Source organism: Rhizopus microsporus (genome assembly GCF_002708625.1).
Source record: "Rhizopus microsporus ATCC 52813 unplaced genomic scaffold scaffold_1, whole genome shotgun sequence".
Lineage (NCBI taxonomy): Eukaryota > Fungi > Mucoromycota > Mucoromycetes > Mucorales > Rhizopodaceae > Rhizopus > Rhizopus microsporus.
The window spans coordinates 130,231-146,651 of record NW_019671916.1 but is presented as its reverse complement, the minus strand read 5'-3'; the positions used below and the strand labels follow the sequence as shown (position 1 = coordinate 146,651).

The 16,421-nt window shown below is 35.3% G+C and overlaps 8 protein-coding genes across 8 annotated transcripts; 7 read left to right on the top strand and 1 right to left on the bottom strand.

The window, feature by feature from the left end:
- Window positions 1-1,430: 1,430 nt before the first annotated feature.
- Window positions 1,431-1,779, bottom strand: RHIMIDRAFT_188390 (uncharacterized protein; the record flags this gene model as incomplete). The annotated part of the gene is made up of 2 exons (XM_023605897.1): window positions 1,431-1,554; window positions 1,613-1,779. Coding segments are annotated over 2 exons (291 nt in total), but the record flags the coding sequence as incomplete, so codon positions are not given.
- Window positions 1,780-3,243: 1,464 nt separating this feature from the next.
- Window positions 3,244-3,882, top strand: RHIMIDRAFT_252400 (uncharacterized protein). The gene is made up of 3 exons (XM_023610950.1): window positions 3,244-3,554; window positions 3,598-3,640; window positions 3,690-3,882. The coding sequence occupies exons 1-3, from the start codon at window positions 3,540-3,542 to the stop codon at window positions 3,833-3,835; spliced, it is 204 nt and encodes a 67-aa protein (XP_023470617.1). The 5' UTR covers window positions 3,244-3,539; the 3' UTR covers window positions 3,836-3,882.
- A 1,099-nt stretch (window positions 3,883-4,981) lies between these two features.
- On the top strand, window positions 4,982-5,284 carry RHIMIDRAFT_232353 (uncharacterized protein; the record flags this gene model as incomplete). The annotated part of the gene is made up of 2 exons (XM_023607726.1): window positions 4,982-5,132; window positions 5,178-5,284. The coding sequence occupies 2 exons, from the start codon at window positions 4,982-4,984 to the stop codon at window positions 5,282-5,284; spliced, it is 258 nt and encodes an 85-aa protein (XP_023470616.1).
- A 2,201-nt stretch (window positions 5,285-7,485) lies between these two features.
- On the top strand, window positions 7,486-9,052 carry RHIMIDRAFT_309801 (uncharacterized protein). The gene is made up of 7 exons (XM_023614607.1): window positions 7,486-7,598; window positions 7,653-7,721; window positions 7,778-7,905; window positions 7,963-8,088; window positions 8,138-8,217; window positions 8,269-8,362; window positions 8,422-9,052. The coding sequence occupies exons 1-7, from the start codon at window positions 7,538-7,540 to the stop codon at window positions 8,572-8,574; spliced, it is 711 nt and encodes a 236-aa protein (XP_023470615.1). The 5' UTR covers window positions 7,486-7,537; the 3' UTR covers window positions 8,575-9,052.
- Window positions 9,053-11,358: 2,306 nt separating this feature from the next.
- On the top strand, window positions 11,359-11,905 carry RHIMIDRAFT_252385 (uncharacterized protein). Its single transcript, XM_023610949.1, has one exon. The coding sequence runs from the start codon at window positions 11,572-11,574 to the stop codon at window positions 11,761-11,763; it is 192 nt and encodes a 63-aa protein (XP_023470614.1). The 5' UTR covers window positions 11,359-11,571; the 3' UTR covers window positions 11,764-11,905.
- Window positions 11,906-13,140: 1,235 nt separating this feature from the next.
- RHIMIDRAFT_765 (uncharacterized protein) lies at window positions 13,141-13,799 on the top strand. The gene is made up of 3 exons (XM_023615663.1): window positions 13,141-13,498; window positions 13,567-13,630; window positions 13,694-13,799. The coding sequence occupies exons 1-2, from the start codon at window positions 13,268-13,270 to the stop codon at window positions 13,621-13,623; spliced, it is 288 nt and encodes a 95-aa protein (XP_023470613.1). The 5' UTR covers window positions 13,141-13,267; the 3' UTR covers window positions 13,624-13,630; window positions 13,694-13,799.
- A 113-nt stretch (window positions 13,800-13,912) lies between these two features.
- On the top strand, window positions 13,913-14,263 carry RHIMIDRAFT_243053 (uncharacterized protein; the record flags this gene model as incomplete). The annotated part of the gene is made up of 1 exon (XM_023609889.1): window positions 13,913-14,263. The coding sequence occupies one exon, from the start codon at window positions 13,913-13,915 to the stop codon at window positions 14,261-14,263; it is 351 nt and encodes a 116-aa protein (XP_023470612.1).
- A 125-nt stretch (window positions 14,264-14,388) lies between these two features.
- RHIMIDRAFT_232349 (Lem3/Cdc50) lies at window positions 14,389-15,832 on the top strand (the record flags this gene model as incomplete). The annotated part of the gene is made up of 6 exons (XM_023607725.1): window positions 14,389-14,422; window positions 14,478-14,611; window positions 14,678-15,101; window positions 15,159-15,479; window positions 15,546-15,708; window positions 15,760-15,832. 6 exons carry the CDS (start codon window positions 14,389-14,391, stop codon window positions 15,830-15,832), a joined length of 1,149 nt encoding a protein of 382 aa, XP_023470611.1.
- Window positions 15,833-16,421: the final 589 nt, after the last annotated feature.

Genomic DNA, 16,421 nt, shown 5'->3' with positions numbered 1-16,421 from the left:
ATTTTTAAACTGGTTTGAATGATACCTTTGCATGAGTCTGAACGAATTTTTATTTTTAAACTGCATGAGCAAAGCGCACGAATAATTTGTGAAAAAAGTGTGGTCTAAAGTTATCTTGAAGGGTTTATGCTATTTTTGTTTATTGCAAAAAGAAAGGCAATGAAATATTAGGTAAGTTTGAAGGTATTTATACTTTACGAAAGTACCTTTCTGTAATGTTTATAAGCATTGCTTATATAAAAACAAGGTCATTTTCTAGGAATAAGACTGCATATGCATATTTAACACTACATTTGTTTGTAAAGAAATTCTTTCAACAACAGAGAATGCTGGATTTTAGCATTGCTTATTACTTTACGTGTTTTCTATTCAAGGTACTGTTCGTTTAAAATCCTTATTACAAACAATCTTCTCTTTTGATACCTGAACATAAGAAAAGACAATAAGCTCATTTGAGTAATTGGGGGATTTTATTTGAGTTATAATGGGAATACTTCCTAAAGGTCTCTAATCACTGAATATACAAACCAAGGATAAAAAAGCCCCTTCCTTTTTTTTCTCTAGTCCGCTTGTCTTACAAACGAAGCAATCGTAAGGATTACCCACAAATCAGATGATGAACAAAAGATTGTAGCTTTTATCCGTTAGTTGTCTGTTGACTATTGGTTTCAGATGATGGCTGTTGCTGTCTCCCTAAAATTTTCACTACTTGTGGTTGCTTCCCATCCACTTTTTTTGTTCTTTTAGGTTTATTTGGATTGTCCTTCCTGGGCCCTCTTGGTTTATCTTTTCTGTTGGGTGAGTCTGATCCTCGGTTGCTAGCTGAGGGACTGGGCTCTCCACGGTCTCCCTCTTTACGTTCTCCTTCCTTTTTCCTCTTATTACGATCTCTCTTTGGTTTCTTACTTTCTGATGCAGATGGCTGTTGCTGTTGCTGCTGTTGTTGTTGTTCGGCATTTTTTTCTTTTTCTGCTTTTCTTCTGGCATTCTTTTTCGCAGCTTTTTTGGCTTTTGCAGCAGCCTGTGCAGCCTTTTGAGCTCGAAGATGTTCCAATAGAGGTGTTGTTTTAGGCTTATTTGCCTGTTCAGCAGCAAGTGTTTTGGCTAAAGTTATTATTAGGATTAATGCACTAGAATAACCCACTACCGCCAAATCCCATACCTGTAACCATAGCAATCCTATTTTCGAGTTTTTCTATAGGATTAAGTCCATCGTTTGCATCATCTTGTGCTTCTTTACTCTTGTTCTTTTCCGCTTCCAAGAAATTCAAGAACTCTACATAGTCTGGATCCTCATCAATAGTGCCCTGGCGAGTATCTGTCGTCTTGTGCTCCTTTGGAATCTTTTGATATGGAGCAAACTCTACTACAGCTCTGCTTTCATTTCCTAACGTTCAAAGCGTATAAATTATACTGCTATACATGTTTTTTTATATATACTTACCACGGCTATCTGTGAATGGACGTCCGTCAAATCCTTGATGGAAAGCAATCACTGCTTCCATTGTCTTCAAGTGAAAGTAGGCTCGAGAGAATATGTTTTCCTTCCCTTTACTAATGATAAAGTTTTTAGTTTTTTTTTTTTTCTTTGATAAATGAAAAATTAACTTACGATTTTGGAATCTTTCCTGGAACAAAGAAGGAATAATCTGTTGTTTGCTCGTTAATCCAGGGCTTTACTGCTTCCATAAGAACATCTTCTTGTAGTAAAGGTGGAAGTCTTCGAACGACAACCTTTGTCTTCAAAGTAGGTTTACGTGAATGTCTCTTGGGCTTTTTTTTTATTCTTTCTTTCTTCTTTTTCTTATCGTCAGACTTCGTCTTTGGAGAATCCATTGTTGGCTGTTCTTGGGCTGACATGGTGCGAAAATAGAAAAAAGGAAGTGAGAGAGAGACTGAAGTTAAATGAGCTGGACTGTTCGGAAATAGAAATCAACAGGCCATTCAAATTTCGACGAAAAGATTAGAAAGGCTCCATTTATCCAGCCGTTAACTCATGAGGATTATTCAAATGAGTATTGAAGGAGGCTTTCGAATGTTAAGACTAATTGAAAACTTATACTAGAAATCACAACACATGTGGTGGATTCACATAAGCAGAGATTACTATGATAGACTGTAAGTAAGTACATTACGAATAAGACATATAGTATGCTGTATTTTATACTCTTTATCTTGGTAGATATGTATAGTCTTACGAGATTTAAACTAGTTGTCTTTCATAGCAGTCGCTTACAGCTTTGAAAAAATAGATTTAAAACCATTGCTTAACGTCTTCACTCACGCTTTCATAATCATTCTCCTCAGCACGGAAAGCTTGAGCCCCTTCAAAGATGTTGTGGCAATAGAAATAGCACTGTATTTGTTTGTTTGTTTTTTTCTAAAAGTCTTTTCTATTTCTAGATTAGGTTTTTCTGTTCTATCACAAACGTAGTAGTTTTCTAAAAGTATATCTGATGCGTTTCCTATACTTGACTTTGTTTAACTGAAGAAGGGATCCTGCTCAATTCCCGTTTGGGTGTCGCCCTGTTGTTCCAAGAGGCAACCATATCGTCATGGATTGGATGAAGTCGTTGATATCATGATGTGCACTCTCTTGAATCAAGCGAATATAATAAGCTTAAGAATATTTACTCTTGAGTATATGTTTTTAGAAACGCTTTATAGGAAATTGCTACTGTACCTACTTTATGTACTCTTTTTATATACAAACTACTTGCGACGTGACTCAGGATAAACTATACATTTGAACAAAGAAATTGCAATAGTACAAAATTTTGCCGTGTCACTATAAAACATAGTAAGCTCCTTAAAAAAGAACAAAGAATACAATAATGAGAACCTAAAAGAACAAAGAAATAAAAATGAATGTCTGCACAAAATAAATTACTTTATTCTTTCCCTTTTATTTCTTTTTTTAAGCTTAGAGTTTTATGCAACAAGTAATTCAGTAGCAAGAGGTCCGTAAAAGACGGGATGCCATGAATCTAGCATTGTACTGCGTATGTTTCTGGGTAGAAAATGGGTTTCAAGAGGATACACCATATCCAGATGTAATGTCTGAGAAATTTTGAAGTCATTATTATCGCGCCGTCGCCTGTGGTGAAGGACATGTCCTGCGTTCTATAACATTTAGTCTATAGATTTTCCGTCGTAATGTTATTAATAGAATTGACTGAATGTGCATTTTTTGTAGGGCTTCGCTGGATGTGTAAGAGGCTGTTTTGATATTTTTGACATTGTCAAAAAAAATCCAGACAATGGTAATAAATGAAACGCGCTTAATTTGTATTCACATTCGCTCATTATGTTCATAATATTCTTATTTGAGCTATTATTATCATTAGTATTTTTTTTTTCTTTCATGAAAGGGTTTGATTATCGCGAAAGGAAAGGATATTTATATAGCAATAGACAACAAACATTAGGTCATATTACGAATGCTTTATGCCAAAGAACCTTACGAAACGAGCCATACCGTCTATGCCACTCGAGCACAAGCAGAAGACGAAAGAAAGAGAGGCAGCTATATCGTAGGAATGCTGGATTTTAAGGTCAATACCATAGAAGAGTCATTTTTGCATATGGCGACGCAAGCCTTCCAAGCTCTATGCGTTCATTTACTCCTACGCCCTCCAAAGTAAAATGAATTTACAAAAACATGCAATTATATCTAATACAAGCAACAGAAATTACGCAAACATTTATTAAAAAAAAAAAAGGGATAGTAATATTAGTTGGTGAATACAGGACGTCAAGAGTTTGCAGCCATTGCAAAAACGATTTAGAGGATATTGCTGTGTCTGAAAGAGGATTTGACTGCAATCATATGTAAATATTATTTATATACATAGCTGTACAAGATATTGACCTCTATTTAAGTCTTAGAAAAAAGATGGTTAGACAGAGCTCAGAGAAAAAACCTGTTAAATGGTGGGTAAATGATGAGAATCGCATTATTAATCGATCCAGTTCCTGTCCCGATAAAACGCAAATATATATATCTGCCAAACTTCGAATGTTTAAAGTTTATGTTCTAACCTAATCATTTACAAAATAGGGTATGTCTTCATTGTATATCCGTTGAAGCTTTGTAGGCAGGGTTCATCTGATGATGCTTATGATGGAAACTTGGTAAGTTACTTTTGCTTAGTTACAACTAGTTAAATACTGATTATTCTATTTTAATACTGTCAACTCCATCCAATGATAGGTCTGGAACCGAGACGTCAACACAGCATTGAGCGTTCGATTGATTCTTGCGGATTATGTTAATAATAACTGTAACTGAATCAAGGAATGCTGCATCTGGGAGGGTGCTTTAACCAGCACTGTTAAATAGCCAGTTGCTTTGGCCTTTTGCACTTGTACGTATTTTATTCTATTCTGATTCAAAAAGAGAACGCTAACGTCATATTTATCTTATTCAGTCAAAAGATTCTGGAATAGCTTAAGTAAGCGCCACTACTAGCAATTTCTAAACTTCAGTCTCTTTCCTTTTAAATGAAGAGAAACGAAGTTTGAATGCTTGAGGAAATGGAAAAACAATAGGCATTTTTCGTTAACATTGAAGCTCAGCCGATCAACTGTCGCATAGATTAGAGGATAGCGTCTTTGACTAATGCAGAAAACGGCTCCTAATGCTCTCATAAACAACGTCTTTCACAATATTCATCATGTTGAAACTGGTAGGTACTTTTTTTATATCAATACGAAAGAGGCTTTGTGATTAGAATTGTAAAATAAAGCCTATGCATTTTTCTATTGCGTGGCCATTGGATATCCTGAGTTTAAAATGCTTTTATAGCCTGCTAATTTCAGTCTCTTTCCTTTTTTTTTTCTCTTCCTTGGCCATGTTAAAGCCAAAGGTAATTTCACAAGCGCTAAGACAGACGCTAAATGATGTAGTCAAAGCAGCAATGTAAGTAAAACATATTGTAATGCATCAAGAAAATTAAGAAAGTTTTTTAAAAAAAGGATCATGACAAGTGAAGGTTCTTTAATCGCCTTTGCAGCTGATACAGACAAGGAAGCCACGATATATGCAGCCATATCTGCCAATATCTGGAATACGTATAAGAAGAAGAATGTATATACCGAACTTAAATACCAAATACTTCACTGTGAAGAAGGTGTAATATATATCACAAATGTTGGACCAATGATACTATGTTTAGTTGGCAATAGCAAGGCTATAAATGATTTAGGGATATTAAAAGCTAAAGGAGAAGCTATAAAGAGTCATTTAGAAGAGCCTTTACTACAGTTTGCAGCTTTAGGATAGGTTGATTTTATTCACGTAGACAATTTGTATAATCAGCATGTATATTCATAAAATATATCTATAAAAAAAAAGATGACATATTTACCATTCATGCATAAGCAACTATATAATATACACTCTTGTTTAAGACGAGGCATTTCTTTGTTTTTATTATATGATGACTAAAGAGAGAAAGAGAACAAGTGAGATAGGGCGAAGAGGGAGCAACATTAAAATAGGAGCATAAATAAGAGTAAGTGTCCATTTCATTGTCATCTATTGCTCGAATACTTGATATAAAAAAGGGAAAAGTAACCCTCTCCTCAAACTTGGATCAAACTGTCCAAGTCTATGGTCAGAGGTGGAAAAGATCGAAAATTCTAAAAACCCAACCAAAAAAAACAGTCATGAGTTCAAGGTTTAATCCTTACCGAGTATTTGCATCGCAATGGCCCTGTCATTCTCTTGTGTTAAGCAAGGAAGAGGAAATAGAAATAAAATCAGTATTGGCATAACTGATGCTAGTCGAGAATATAGGAAGAGTTTGCACAATCCAGAAATGCCAATTGCTAAAGCAGAAAGAGAATTTCTTGATTTGGATGTTTTGTTGTTCTTGACTATGACGCAGTTTGGATTTCTACATAAAAGTGAACCTTTGCTCTTGAAACTGATTTGTCTTTCTTTTTCCGTTTTTCTTTGTATAGGATGGCTGAGCTTTGAAAAGCAATACAGGCAAGTTTGTGGGGTCATATATTCGTCAGTTATGCACACGTTTGTGTACTTTCCCTGAATCATTTGTTTCCATTTTCCACCATATCTATGAAAGCCCTCTATTCTTGAACCAGCACCTGTTTCTTTATCACCTATGAGCATTACTGGCTTTGTTTTCGATTATTAATCTAAAATTTTGATTAGATTCTTGTGGATTTTAATATTGCATTGTTAACATTTTGCTCAACTATGAATCGTCGTTCTGAAGTACAAAACTTTAATGTAAACCCATTTTGTTGAATCTGCTTCGTTCTCTCTTCTTTAACCTTTTGCTAGAGTAATAAAATTTTCTAAGAGTGTCACGAACCGCGTGCTGCTGTGAAAGGACTTACATTCCTTTTTGGTAAGCTTTTTTTTTTCAAGTATTCTCTTATTTCCCCTGGAGCACATTTTGCAGTTTTTTCAGCATTCATCATTACTGATCTTGGTAGCACCTTAGCATTTAACAGCTTTGGCTTAAATCTTTCCAAAGATGCTATGTTATCAGCACAAGGGATAACCTTCAGAATAAGATGATGGCTCATGGATTCATTAAATGATTTCCATAGAAGTTCTGGCAAGGTATATCCACTTCTTGATCGCTTACGATGATCCTGGTCATTACTTTATTGCTGCCTTTTACCAGATGCTACAATAGTAGGAGCTCTAGTCAGTTTTGATCCATCATAGTAGCTATCCTGTTCTTTTTTTAAACGTGGCATATCTATTATATATACAAGTTAGCATTCATTTAGAAGATGAATGACAAAGCCGGCTACTATGAAATCAAGGCTTTTGGACATTTTATGCAATGTCTTCAGTAGTTCTATGTTATTATAAATATGGAGAAGAAAAGAGAAAAAGAGTGGAAAGAAATCGTATTTATTTATAGCAAAATAGTGTTTGTACATCCTGATAAAGAAATTCAACTTCATTATTCTTCAAAATATACAGTACTACCATCACGCTGTGGATATCAATGAGCTGTGGTTCCAAATTCAGATTTAAAGCTGTAAAATTAACTGTAGAAGAGCAAAAGAAGAAGACTGCTGATATCCTTGATTATGACACTGCTTGTGGTATGCTAGAGAAGTTTGAAGATAGTCTGTTTCAGTGTATATCCTTTACACATGATATATATTATGACATTGAAGTTCAAAATGGTTATCTTTATCGTTGCTCATGCTATGGTCCCTTTAAGCGTTATAAACATATTTTCCTTGTCAATTACTTATTTAAGTATTTTTTACAGAACGTTCAAGACTGAATATAACTCCTGTTACAGATGAGAATTCCGCCTTGTCTAACACGATTGGTAACATCCAAAGCGCTAATGACATGGACGAACGAAACTTGCGCTATAGTGAATCCATCAACGAAGGAGAAAAGTTGGCCAACGTTAGGCGCACTACACAGACGCATTTGTCGTTACTTAGAAAAGATCGAATCTGACATTGAAAAAAAGGCAAATAAATTTATCCAATCAACCCTTACCACTTTCCTCTCTCTTTTGTTTGAAAAAAGATGATGATGACAAAGTACTCTAGTTTGCTAATCCTTGGTTTACTATTCGTTTTTAATCTTGGTAAAAAGAGCAAAACACGGATTTAGTTACTGTTGATGTAATGCTACTTTATAGTGATTGCACAAGAAGAAGCACAGGCTCATGTCGATGTCACTGCAGAGTTTCCTGATAATCCCTTTGGTCGTAAGTATATGCTGTATTGACAAGAGAAAAAAAAAAGACTAAAAGAAAACAACTAGTTATCGTGAATGGACAACGTAATAAAGTCATTTTGGACATTCAAAACAAGGAAAAGACACCTTATACCGTGTTTGCTATTTCTGGTCAAGTTTCCAAGGTTGATGATTTCTCCAAAGTAATTCGTAATGTAAGTATAGTCTATGAAGAAAAGAAAAAAGGGCCAGAGTAATTAATACAACCACAGTTGACTGCTACTCGTTATGGCCAAATCCTTTCTGCTGGATCATCTCTTCAACTTCCCTATCACTTTTACTCTGAGTATGCTCCTGGTGAACATGGTTTAACTGTCTATGTTGATTTATTATCTGAGGTATGATTATGGAAAGAACAAGAGAAAGAGGATCTAAATGTATTTATAGAATTCTATTGCTCGTGTTGTTGGATATAATGGTACAATCACCATCACTGATCCAGAAGGTTCATGGTTCGATCTTCAACTGTAAGTAGTTTTGTAATTAGTATCGGACGAGATGAATGAATTATATTATAGTATCTTCATGTACTTCATTCTTGCTGCTGGTGCTGCTGGTGTTGCTTATGTTATTCGTGAAGCCTTCTTTGGTGACGTTAAGAAAGTTAAAAAGGTAAAAGAAAAAGAATAAATAGGGAGAGAGAGAGAGAAAAACTGAAAATACGCGTGTAGACAAAGAAAGTCGAAGAAAGCAATGAACGTCCTACCCATCGTGACGAAAAAGGTGAAATGGTTTTGGACGAGTCTTGGATCCCTGAACATCATCGCAACTTGAATAAACAGCAATCTTCCAAGACGAAGAAGAGAGCAAGTGCTCGTAAATAAGCCCAATCACAATGTACAAAAGTTAATTGGTATTAATAAATCAAAAATGTTTACTTTCTATTGATGAAATTAAACAACAGCAAGCTTCAGCTTCTTTCTAGTCTCTATATTTGACTGACCGTAATACAGTGAAAATTAATCCTAGTTGACTATACCCTCAATGTGATATCTCTGAGGCGTCCTTTTGTTAACGACATGTAATTACCGTACGTGGTATTATTGTATTTACCGACTACAATTTATGGAAGAAGAAAAAAGCAAGTTTTACATGAGGAAAGTCTATGGACGCGAAGTCCGTTTGTTCAATAAGCCTCGAAAAACTGAGTGGAGGGAATGAGTATTATCAAATTGAGCGCCTGAATTATATGAATCGTTGTGAAGACGAGAGAAAAAGGGTGAAAGAGCCTGATCAATGTCTTGAAGAAGCGGTTCGATGTGTAGTGTGTCGTTAAGGTATTCAAGGTTCTGACAATGTAGGCCAACTTTTTTTCCGAGCAGGCCCCTTTGATTTTCATGATATGACTATTTGCCATTGCTTTCATCTAACTACGGACGCTGAAAACTTTGGAGACTATGTGAGAGCTTGTTCAGGTAAAAAGAAAACGGATCACCAATAGAAAAGGAAGACTTAGGCGGCTGTATGTGTAAGATGATGGTCGCCCACTTGTGGATAGTTGAGTTTACCACTGTGATGCCAGCCAAGACATCAACTCCTAGTACGGTTAAGTATGGGTACCCATAGGATGTTTTAGCCAAATTGCAAATAGCTTTAACCCAAGACGGCAAATGAAGTCGAGCTTATTTCGTCGACAAATCAGAAAAAGGTTTTCAGCTAAAAATAAATAAAGCAAGTGAGATTGAGCTTTTGATTAAAATACCTTTTCCCTTTCATGAAATGAACCAACATTTTTCTTGATCATGAATAAAGCGAATATCAAATGCATGCACTGTAGTGTTTACAGGTAAAGTATTCTTGGAAATATTAACCATAGAGGTCGACAAAGTAAAGACTATGTTTGATCAACTAAATGACAACATTCGTTATTAAAACGGTAAACTGCTCTACCATCACAGTGTCCTCTATCTAAGGCTTATTGAGTTATTCTTCTATTATTTTATCTCTGTATAAGGCTTATTTTTATCCTTTTGATATTCATGTATTCATATCCTTTTTTCACTGTTATAAAACTCTTTCTCATCGCTCAATAAATCACATATTTGATAACACCTCTCATTCATGATACGCGAGTATTCACGACAATAAGGAGATTACCTAAAGTATGTCGTGTACCTTAGCAGTGCATTCTGTTTCGAGCGCCATTTGAAATGGTTTATGCAGACTTTATTTTTTTTCTTTTTTAAAAGTGCCATTGCTTTACTATAAAATGAACATTTAATCATTAAATCTTTTGAAACCACAATAGCTGATAATGTTAGTTTACATTTCAGAAGTAGAAAGGAAGATGACAAAGATATAGCAATAAGAGAAAGAGGGTAAAAAATTTACCTTTTCATGCGCAAGCCAACAATTGAATTACCTGTTTCATGCTCGGTAAAAGGTTTTTCATACATGAGGGTTAAGCTGCTTTGATTTTGGCTCTTCTATGGCTTCCATCATAAATAATAACTCTATTATTTAGTATTTTTATGAATTCTTTCTGTTTCTTTAAAGATTATGTTGATCTATATATGACTATCGCAGCATAACCACTTTCTCTGCCTCTATTTCTTAAACGCACTACTTAAAATTAAATACTAAAAGATATGATGATAAACAAACAAAGGATGGTGCAAAAGCTATCTTTAATGCTGTGAAGAAAGAAGGTAATAGTAGACATAATCCATCGTGTTTAACCAAATAACTTAATCATAATTAATTTCACTTGTTTACTAGACCCTTTTGATGGAAAATTAATAGTTATTACGCATGTTCCACATAATCGGCAGCCTGGTACTCTTTGAGAAAAGCTTTTTTTTTTTTTTGTTTACTATCAGCTGAATTTTTAAAGATGCTACCCTCTCTCAAACCCTTTTCCTTCTACGCTTGATGCTCACCTTTCTTTTTTACTCATTTCTCAAAGAAAACAACAAGAAAAATAAAAGAACGCATATTGAAAATAAGAAAAGTGAAGCAATCATAACAAAAATCATGTGTATGTGAAGTCAACTTTAAGAAAACAAGCGGGATCAGAAAAAAGAAGGGGACATGAAATTATGCAAAGTAAACAAACAAAAAAAAAAAAGAGGACAGAAGAGAATATTCCACATTCTAAACTAAAAAACTAAAAAAAGGCATCGTTCGGATATGCTCTAATATAGATAAGATAGAAAATGAATCATTTGTTTTCAGTCTAAATAACATGATTCACGTAAACAAAAACTATAAAAGAGACCACCATTCTTTTCCTTTTTTTTTTTTCTTCATTCTTTATCTCTTTTAAAATTTATCCCATGATTTTATTATTCCCTATGTTGAAAAAGGTACAACAGCGTTTGGGTAATCTCAACGTATATGCAACTAATGCCATCGTTTAGAAAATACACTTTTGATGGCTCTATTTCATGGCTCCTGATGCATCTTACTCTATAATAATGGCCTCTCACGGGGTGAGGCCGTCAAAAAATCTCCGTTACTCGCTAATACTCAAAATTTCTACTCATAGTTGCTACTGCTTGTCAATACACTCAAACATTCAAATAATCAATATTCAAACGAATGCTCAAATGCTTATCAATATCTATAAGTGATCGTCAGTGCCTGAAAATGCTAGTGAATGCCTGTCCAATGCTTATCAACATCGGAAAGTCCCTAAAAAATTTTGCTCAGGTCTATCAATGTCTACTGCTAATGAATACTGCTCTGGGATAATTACATGTTCAAACTACTTTGCCACTATCTGCCAAACTCTATCAAGCTCTGCTATAGACCGCTGCTCCTCTACGCTGAACCACTCCGAGATGCTCCTATTGTTATGGTTCTGCCTCTACAGCTGATGAATGGCCCGTAAACCCTCCCTTGCTGCTGAGCTCGATGGTCGCGATGCTCCAAAGGTTCAATATTCCGATGTCTCCACGGTCATCATCCCTTTCGAAACGCTTCGTCCTAGGTACTTAGAAGTGCACTCTTTGTACTTTGAAGCACCTCTTTCGTTGAATTTACCGTGGTATGGCTCTGAGATTAGTTTTTGATTTTTGAGATTTGAGTCCTGAGTGCTTTTTACTCATGGAGGGTTTACACCTTGTAGTCTTCTGGCATGCAGTCTATGACTCTGGTCATCTTGGGTTTGAAAGCTAACGATAATGTGGCCTTCTGGACTTATGGAAAGAAAAATTAATCTCTACTTATTCAAAGCTCTCTCTCTTTGGAAATCAAACTATTATTTACTTAAATAAAAACTTTCATGTTGTTACTCCCACACTTTGACTTTTTGTTCTTTAATTTTAATGAAATATATTCATTTGACGCACTTTTCTTTGTCTCTGGTAACCAAGGAAACAACAGTTTAGTGATTTCTTCATGTGCATCATTATGAAGCAGTTTGGAGTAATTATCATTATATAACTTCACATAGGTAGTTCTCATTAGTGAGATGCCATATATTAACATCAGTCTATGCTATACAAACCTGCAGTCATCGAATTCTTTCCATTGACGGAACGTATTTCTTGCATAGCAGTTCTTCATCTAAAATATGTTGGCGACCTATTGGATACAAAAAAGACTTCCTTATGTATCTTCACTACTAAAAGATAGGCTCTTCTTATTCTATATTTCCTTCTTCTAAACCTTTAGTAACTTGCAGTACTTCTATATCTGACACATCTTCTTACGGAACTGAAGAATGGTCTTGGAGTTAGCCCAATTGCTGTCAGCGAACAAGGTACCAGCTGAGGAGATAACAGTACTGGTCTTGTCGGGTGCAAGTTGCTGTTGTGTTTGATGTGTATTGGTTTTTAGCAACAAGCTGATCTCTGGCTGAAAAACTCTTTTTTGCAAATTGAAAGTTTCCAGTTGTTAAAACGTTCTGATCAACGAGATGGAATTAAATAAGAAATATGGATCATAAGCTGATGGCTAGTCTGGTTATGGCTTATTTCCTTAGCTTCATCAAAATATAGTCATTGATTATCTCTTCCTTTATGCAAACAAGATTTTATATCAATTCAGTAAAAAATACTCTTTTTTTCTCTCTCTGTTCTTAAAATACACCATGTCCCTCAGTCAGTTCATTTCCTCTCCTTCATTAAAACAAAAGCTAGACAATTTTGGATTTGAAACAATTGAAGAAATAAAAGAAGCTAACCTGATTCAACTTTCAAAAGGTACTAAAATTGAATGAACATGAAGGAAAGCATGTTGACAATCTATGATAGATTTACAATTAACTAAAGAAGAAGTAGAAGAGTTGATCTCAATAACAAGCAAAGGTACAACATAAATCAAGTAATGACATACACACATATTGATCGATCTAGATGCAAAACCACATAAACAAACAATGGCTGATCGTATAGCACAAGCCGAAGAACAAGGCATCAGTATATCATCAAATAATATAAACAGACTACTTGACGGAGGGGTTCCTGCATATAAAATAACAGAAATAAGCGGTGAATCAGGTTCGGGTAAAACTCAAGTCTGGTAAATGATATTTATGCATTTAAAAGAAAAAGAGACTAATTCGATACTAGCATGCAACTAGCTGTCAACGTACAATTAAAGCCTGAAGAAGGCGGCGTTCAGGGTGAATGCATCTATATCGATACAGAAGGTTCATTCTTGACATCAAGATTGATCGATATGGCTAGAAAATATGATATTGAATCAGTATCAAAGGGCATTCATCTATTTCGTGTATTGAATCATATTGAACTTATCGCGCTTGCTCGACAGTTACCCAGCATATTAAAGGAATACACTAATGTAAAATTAATTATCATTGACTCTATTGCATATCCTTTCAGACTAAACACTATGGATTCTAAAAAAAGAACTCATTTTGTAAATTATATTGGCCATTCACTAGTTCAAATAGCCACCAAGAATAAACTAGCAGCAAGTATATTAAACACTTATACAAAGAGATTGTGGAACTGATTCTGTCTCTTTCTTTGATAGATTGTTGTTACGAATCATGTTACAATCAATGGTATCGATGGAAGATGGACACCGTCACTAGGTCCATCATGGGGTCACTGGTGTCATAATCGATTATACTTATACCGTAAGCGACAATTCAGATTCGGGTATCTATTCAAGGCACCTGAGAGTAGTCAACAGATACCGGTTCAGTTCTGTATAAAGGTAATATAAAGAAAAAGTCCGATAAGTATATACATGTTGACATCATCAAAGGAGGATGGGCTAGGAGATCCAGATGAACAAGAGATGGTGTTATTCAAGACAGAAGGGGAAGAAATAAACAACAAGATAGAATCAACCTTGGAAGGACTACAGCTGTCGGCTAGTGCAGAGATTAAGGCTGAAGAGGACTGGGATGAGATAGAAGTGATGGATGACGTACCTAGTGAATCGATCGTCATCGATACTGAACCACAGCCAAGCCAGCCAGTGACTCATGGACAAAAGAGACCAAGAGACGACAAGGAAGATAGTGAAGCAGAGTATTGGTCAAGTGATATTGAAGAAGATCTTCATTTCTTAATAAACATGCAAGAAACATTTTAACGTGTGTAAAAAAAGGAAAGGGATGATGGATTAGGAAAGAGGAGGCGATCAGCGCATTAAATCATGATTGGCCAACATTTCGTCATTGTGTAATTCTTTTTCTCTTTTCTTTTCCTTGGTCTTGTATGTCATTAACAAAGAAATCTAGAAAACCAGTTGGTAATGAACACATACAATAAGGGTTTAAGCTCTGCTTGACACTCATTTCTTAAAGACGGTGCATTCAGACAACAGCAATTACCCGCTTGGCAACCAGTATTGACACCTAAATCAGTCTTGCCAACATTTTTTATCGTAGGCGTCCTTTTTTTGCCTATTGGAGGACTGCTGTATTGGTCAAGCACAAAGGTATTATTATTATTACTACTATTAAAGAAGAAAGAAAAAAAGATACTGAAACTATATTGATCAAAGGTGAATGAGATTATGATTAATTATACATTTTGTGATAAATATACACAGCCTATTTATCTGCATCCAAGCCTTTATAAATCACGGTTCAGCCAGGATCATGTGGGGGAGGCACCTGCTTTTTATTACGAAAATGTCACTCAATTTTTAGATACAACTTGGGGAAACCCTAATAATTTGACAATCAAGCGGTGTACGATTGATTTTACTGTACCTGAAACTATGCAAGGCCCCATATTCATGTTTTATAGGCTCACCAACTTCAATCAAAACCGTCGACAATATATAAAGAGCTATGACCCAGGACAACTAGCAGGACAAATCGTCGACCCAGCTACTCTAAACTCAAATTGTGGACCGTTGGCAATAAATGAAAACAACTTGATCTATTATCCTTGCGGTCTAATAGCTAATTCGATGTTTAATGGTAAATAGAAGTAGATAGCCCATTTCCCCCTTTTTGTTTGACTGACCATATCATCAGATACAGCATCTGATCTTCAGTCAGTCACACAGCCATCTATATTCTACAGGTTTCAAAGAACAAACATTGCTTGGCCCAGCGACAAGCAAAAATATCATCCTACGACTTATTCAATATCTTCCATTGTTCCACCCATCAACTGGGCTAATCGATACCCTAATGGCACATATACCCAAGATTACCCACCTCCTGATTTATCCAACATGGAACGATTGATGATATGGATGCATGTGGCAGCTCTACCTGATTTCAGAAAGCTTTGGGCAAGGAATGATCGAGAAAGCTTAGCGAGTGATCGCTGGCGAATACAAATAGACTTGAGTATATATAAAACAAAAATTCACTATATTATTTATAAAATAAGCAGCTAAAATAGACATTCAATAGATTTTGATACAACTCCTTATGGAGGAACTAAATGGTTAGTGATATCAACTACCTCACCATTAGGCGGCAAGAACCCATTTTTAGGAATCATTTATATGACAGTCGGGGGGATCATTCTCCTCTTGGGTATACTTTTTACTCTTCGTCATTATCTTCGACCAAGGTAAAATAGCATAGATTATCCATAATTTAGCTAACAATGTCTTTCTTTTAGAAAACTGGCTGATGAATCATTTCTATATGGAAACCAAGGAAAGATTAATAATAAACGTAGGAAAGAAAAGTAGTCTTTAATATTTTTTCTTTTCCCCCTTTTTCCTTTTTCATTTTTTTTAGACTTGTTTGCTGTGTATAAAGAAGGCAAAAAAAAAGCAAATGGAAAATGAATCAGACTTTGAAAGACAATTATCCAAGTTATTAAAAGATGCAGCAAAAGGATTAGAAGATCTTCATTCACAATTTGAAGATGTTGATCGTAATTTACAAACAGTTCATTCTCTTGGAAAGCAAGTCTATGAATCTGCACAGCTATGGCAGGACTTTCATAAAGCGATCAATCGTAACTCGGTCATTTCATTCGAGCATAAAGAAAAGACTAAAGCCTAGTGAATATATATGGGAAGAATATTCAATCATGTGATTTCTATGTTTGTAACTGCGTCATCAAAGCAGTGGGAGCGAGTGTACCCGAATAAGCAAATAAAAATAGTAACTGATTTTTAAATCAAGGGTTATTTTTTCCCCTCATCCCTTTCTACTTGCAATAATTCTTCAAACAGGAACCATGTCTCTTCGTCTTTTAGCAGCACCTGGTCTTCGCAACACGACTCGTCTTTTAGTTCGACAACAGCCCATGGGTCTTGTCAAGATCCATTC

Bases quoted from the DNA above. Each gene is read 5' to 3' on its own strand.
- RHIMIDRAFT_765 (XM_023615663.1), top strand. From the start codon at position 13,268: ATGCAACTAGCTGTCAACGTACAATTAAAGCCTGAAGAAGGCGGCGTT. The intron at 13,499-13,566 runs GTAAAATTAATT...TTCTAAAAAAAG, and splicing joins TATTAAAGGAATACACTAAT to AACTCATTTTGTAAATTATA.
- RHIMIDRAFT_252385 (XM_023610949.1), top strand. From the start codon at position 11,572: ATGGCCCGTAAACCCTCCCTTGCTGCTGAGCTCGATGGTCGCGATGCT.
- RHIMIDRAFT_252400 (XM_023610950.1), top strand. The intron at 3,641-3,689 runs GTAAAATGAATT...TACAAGCAACAG, and splicing joins TTACTCCTACGCCCTCCAAA to AAATTACGCAAACATTTATT.
- RHIMIDRAFT_309801 (XM_023614607.1), top strand. From the start codon at position 7,538: ATGATGATGACAAAGTACTCTAGTTTGCTAATCCTTGGTTTACTATTC. The intron at 7,599-7,652 runs GTAAAAAGAGCA...GCTACTTTATAG, and splicing joins ACTATTCGTTTTTAATCTTG to TGATTGCACAAGAAGAAGCA. The intron at 7,722-7,777 runs GTAAGTATATGC...GAAAACAACTAG, and splicing joins TCCTGATAATCCCTTTGGTC to TTATCGTGAATGGACAACGT.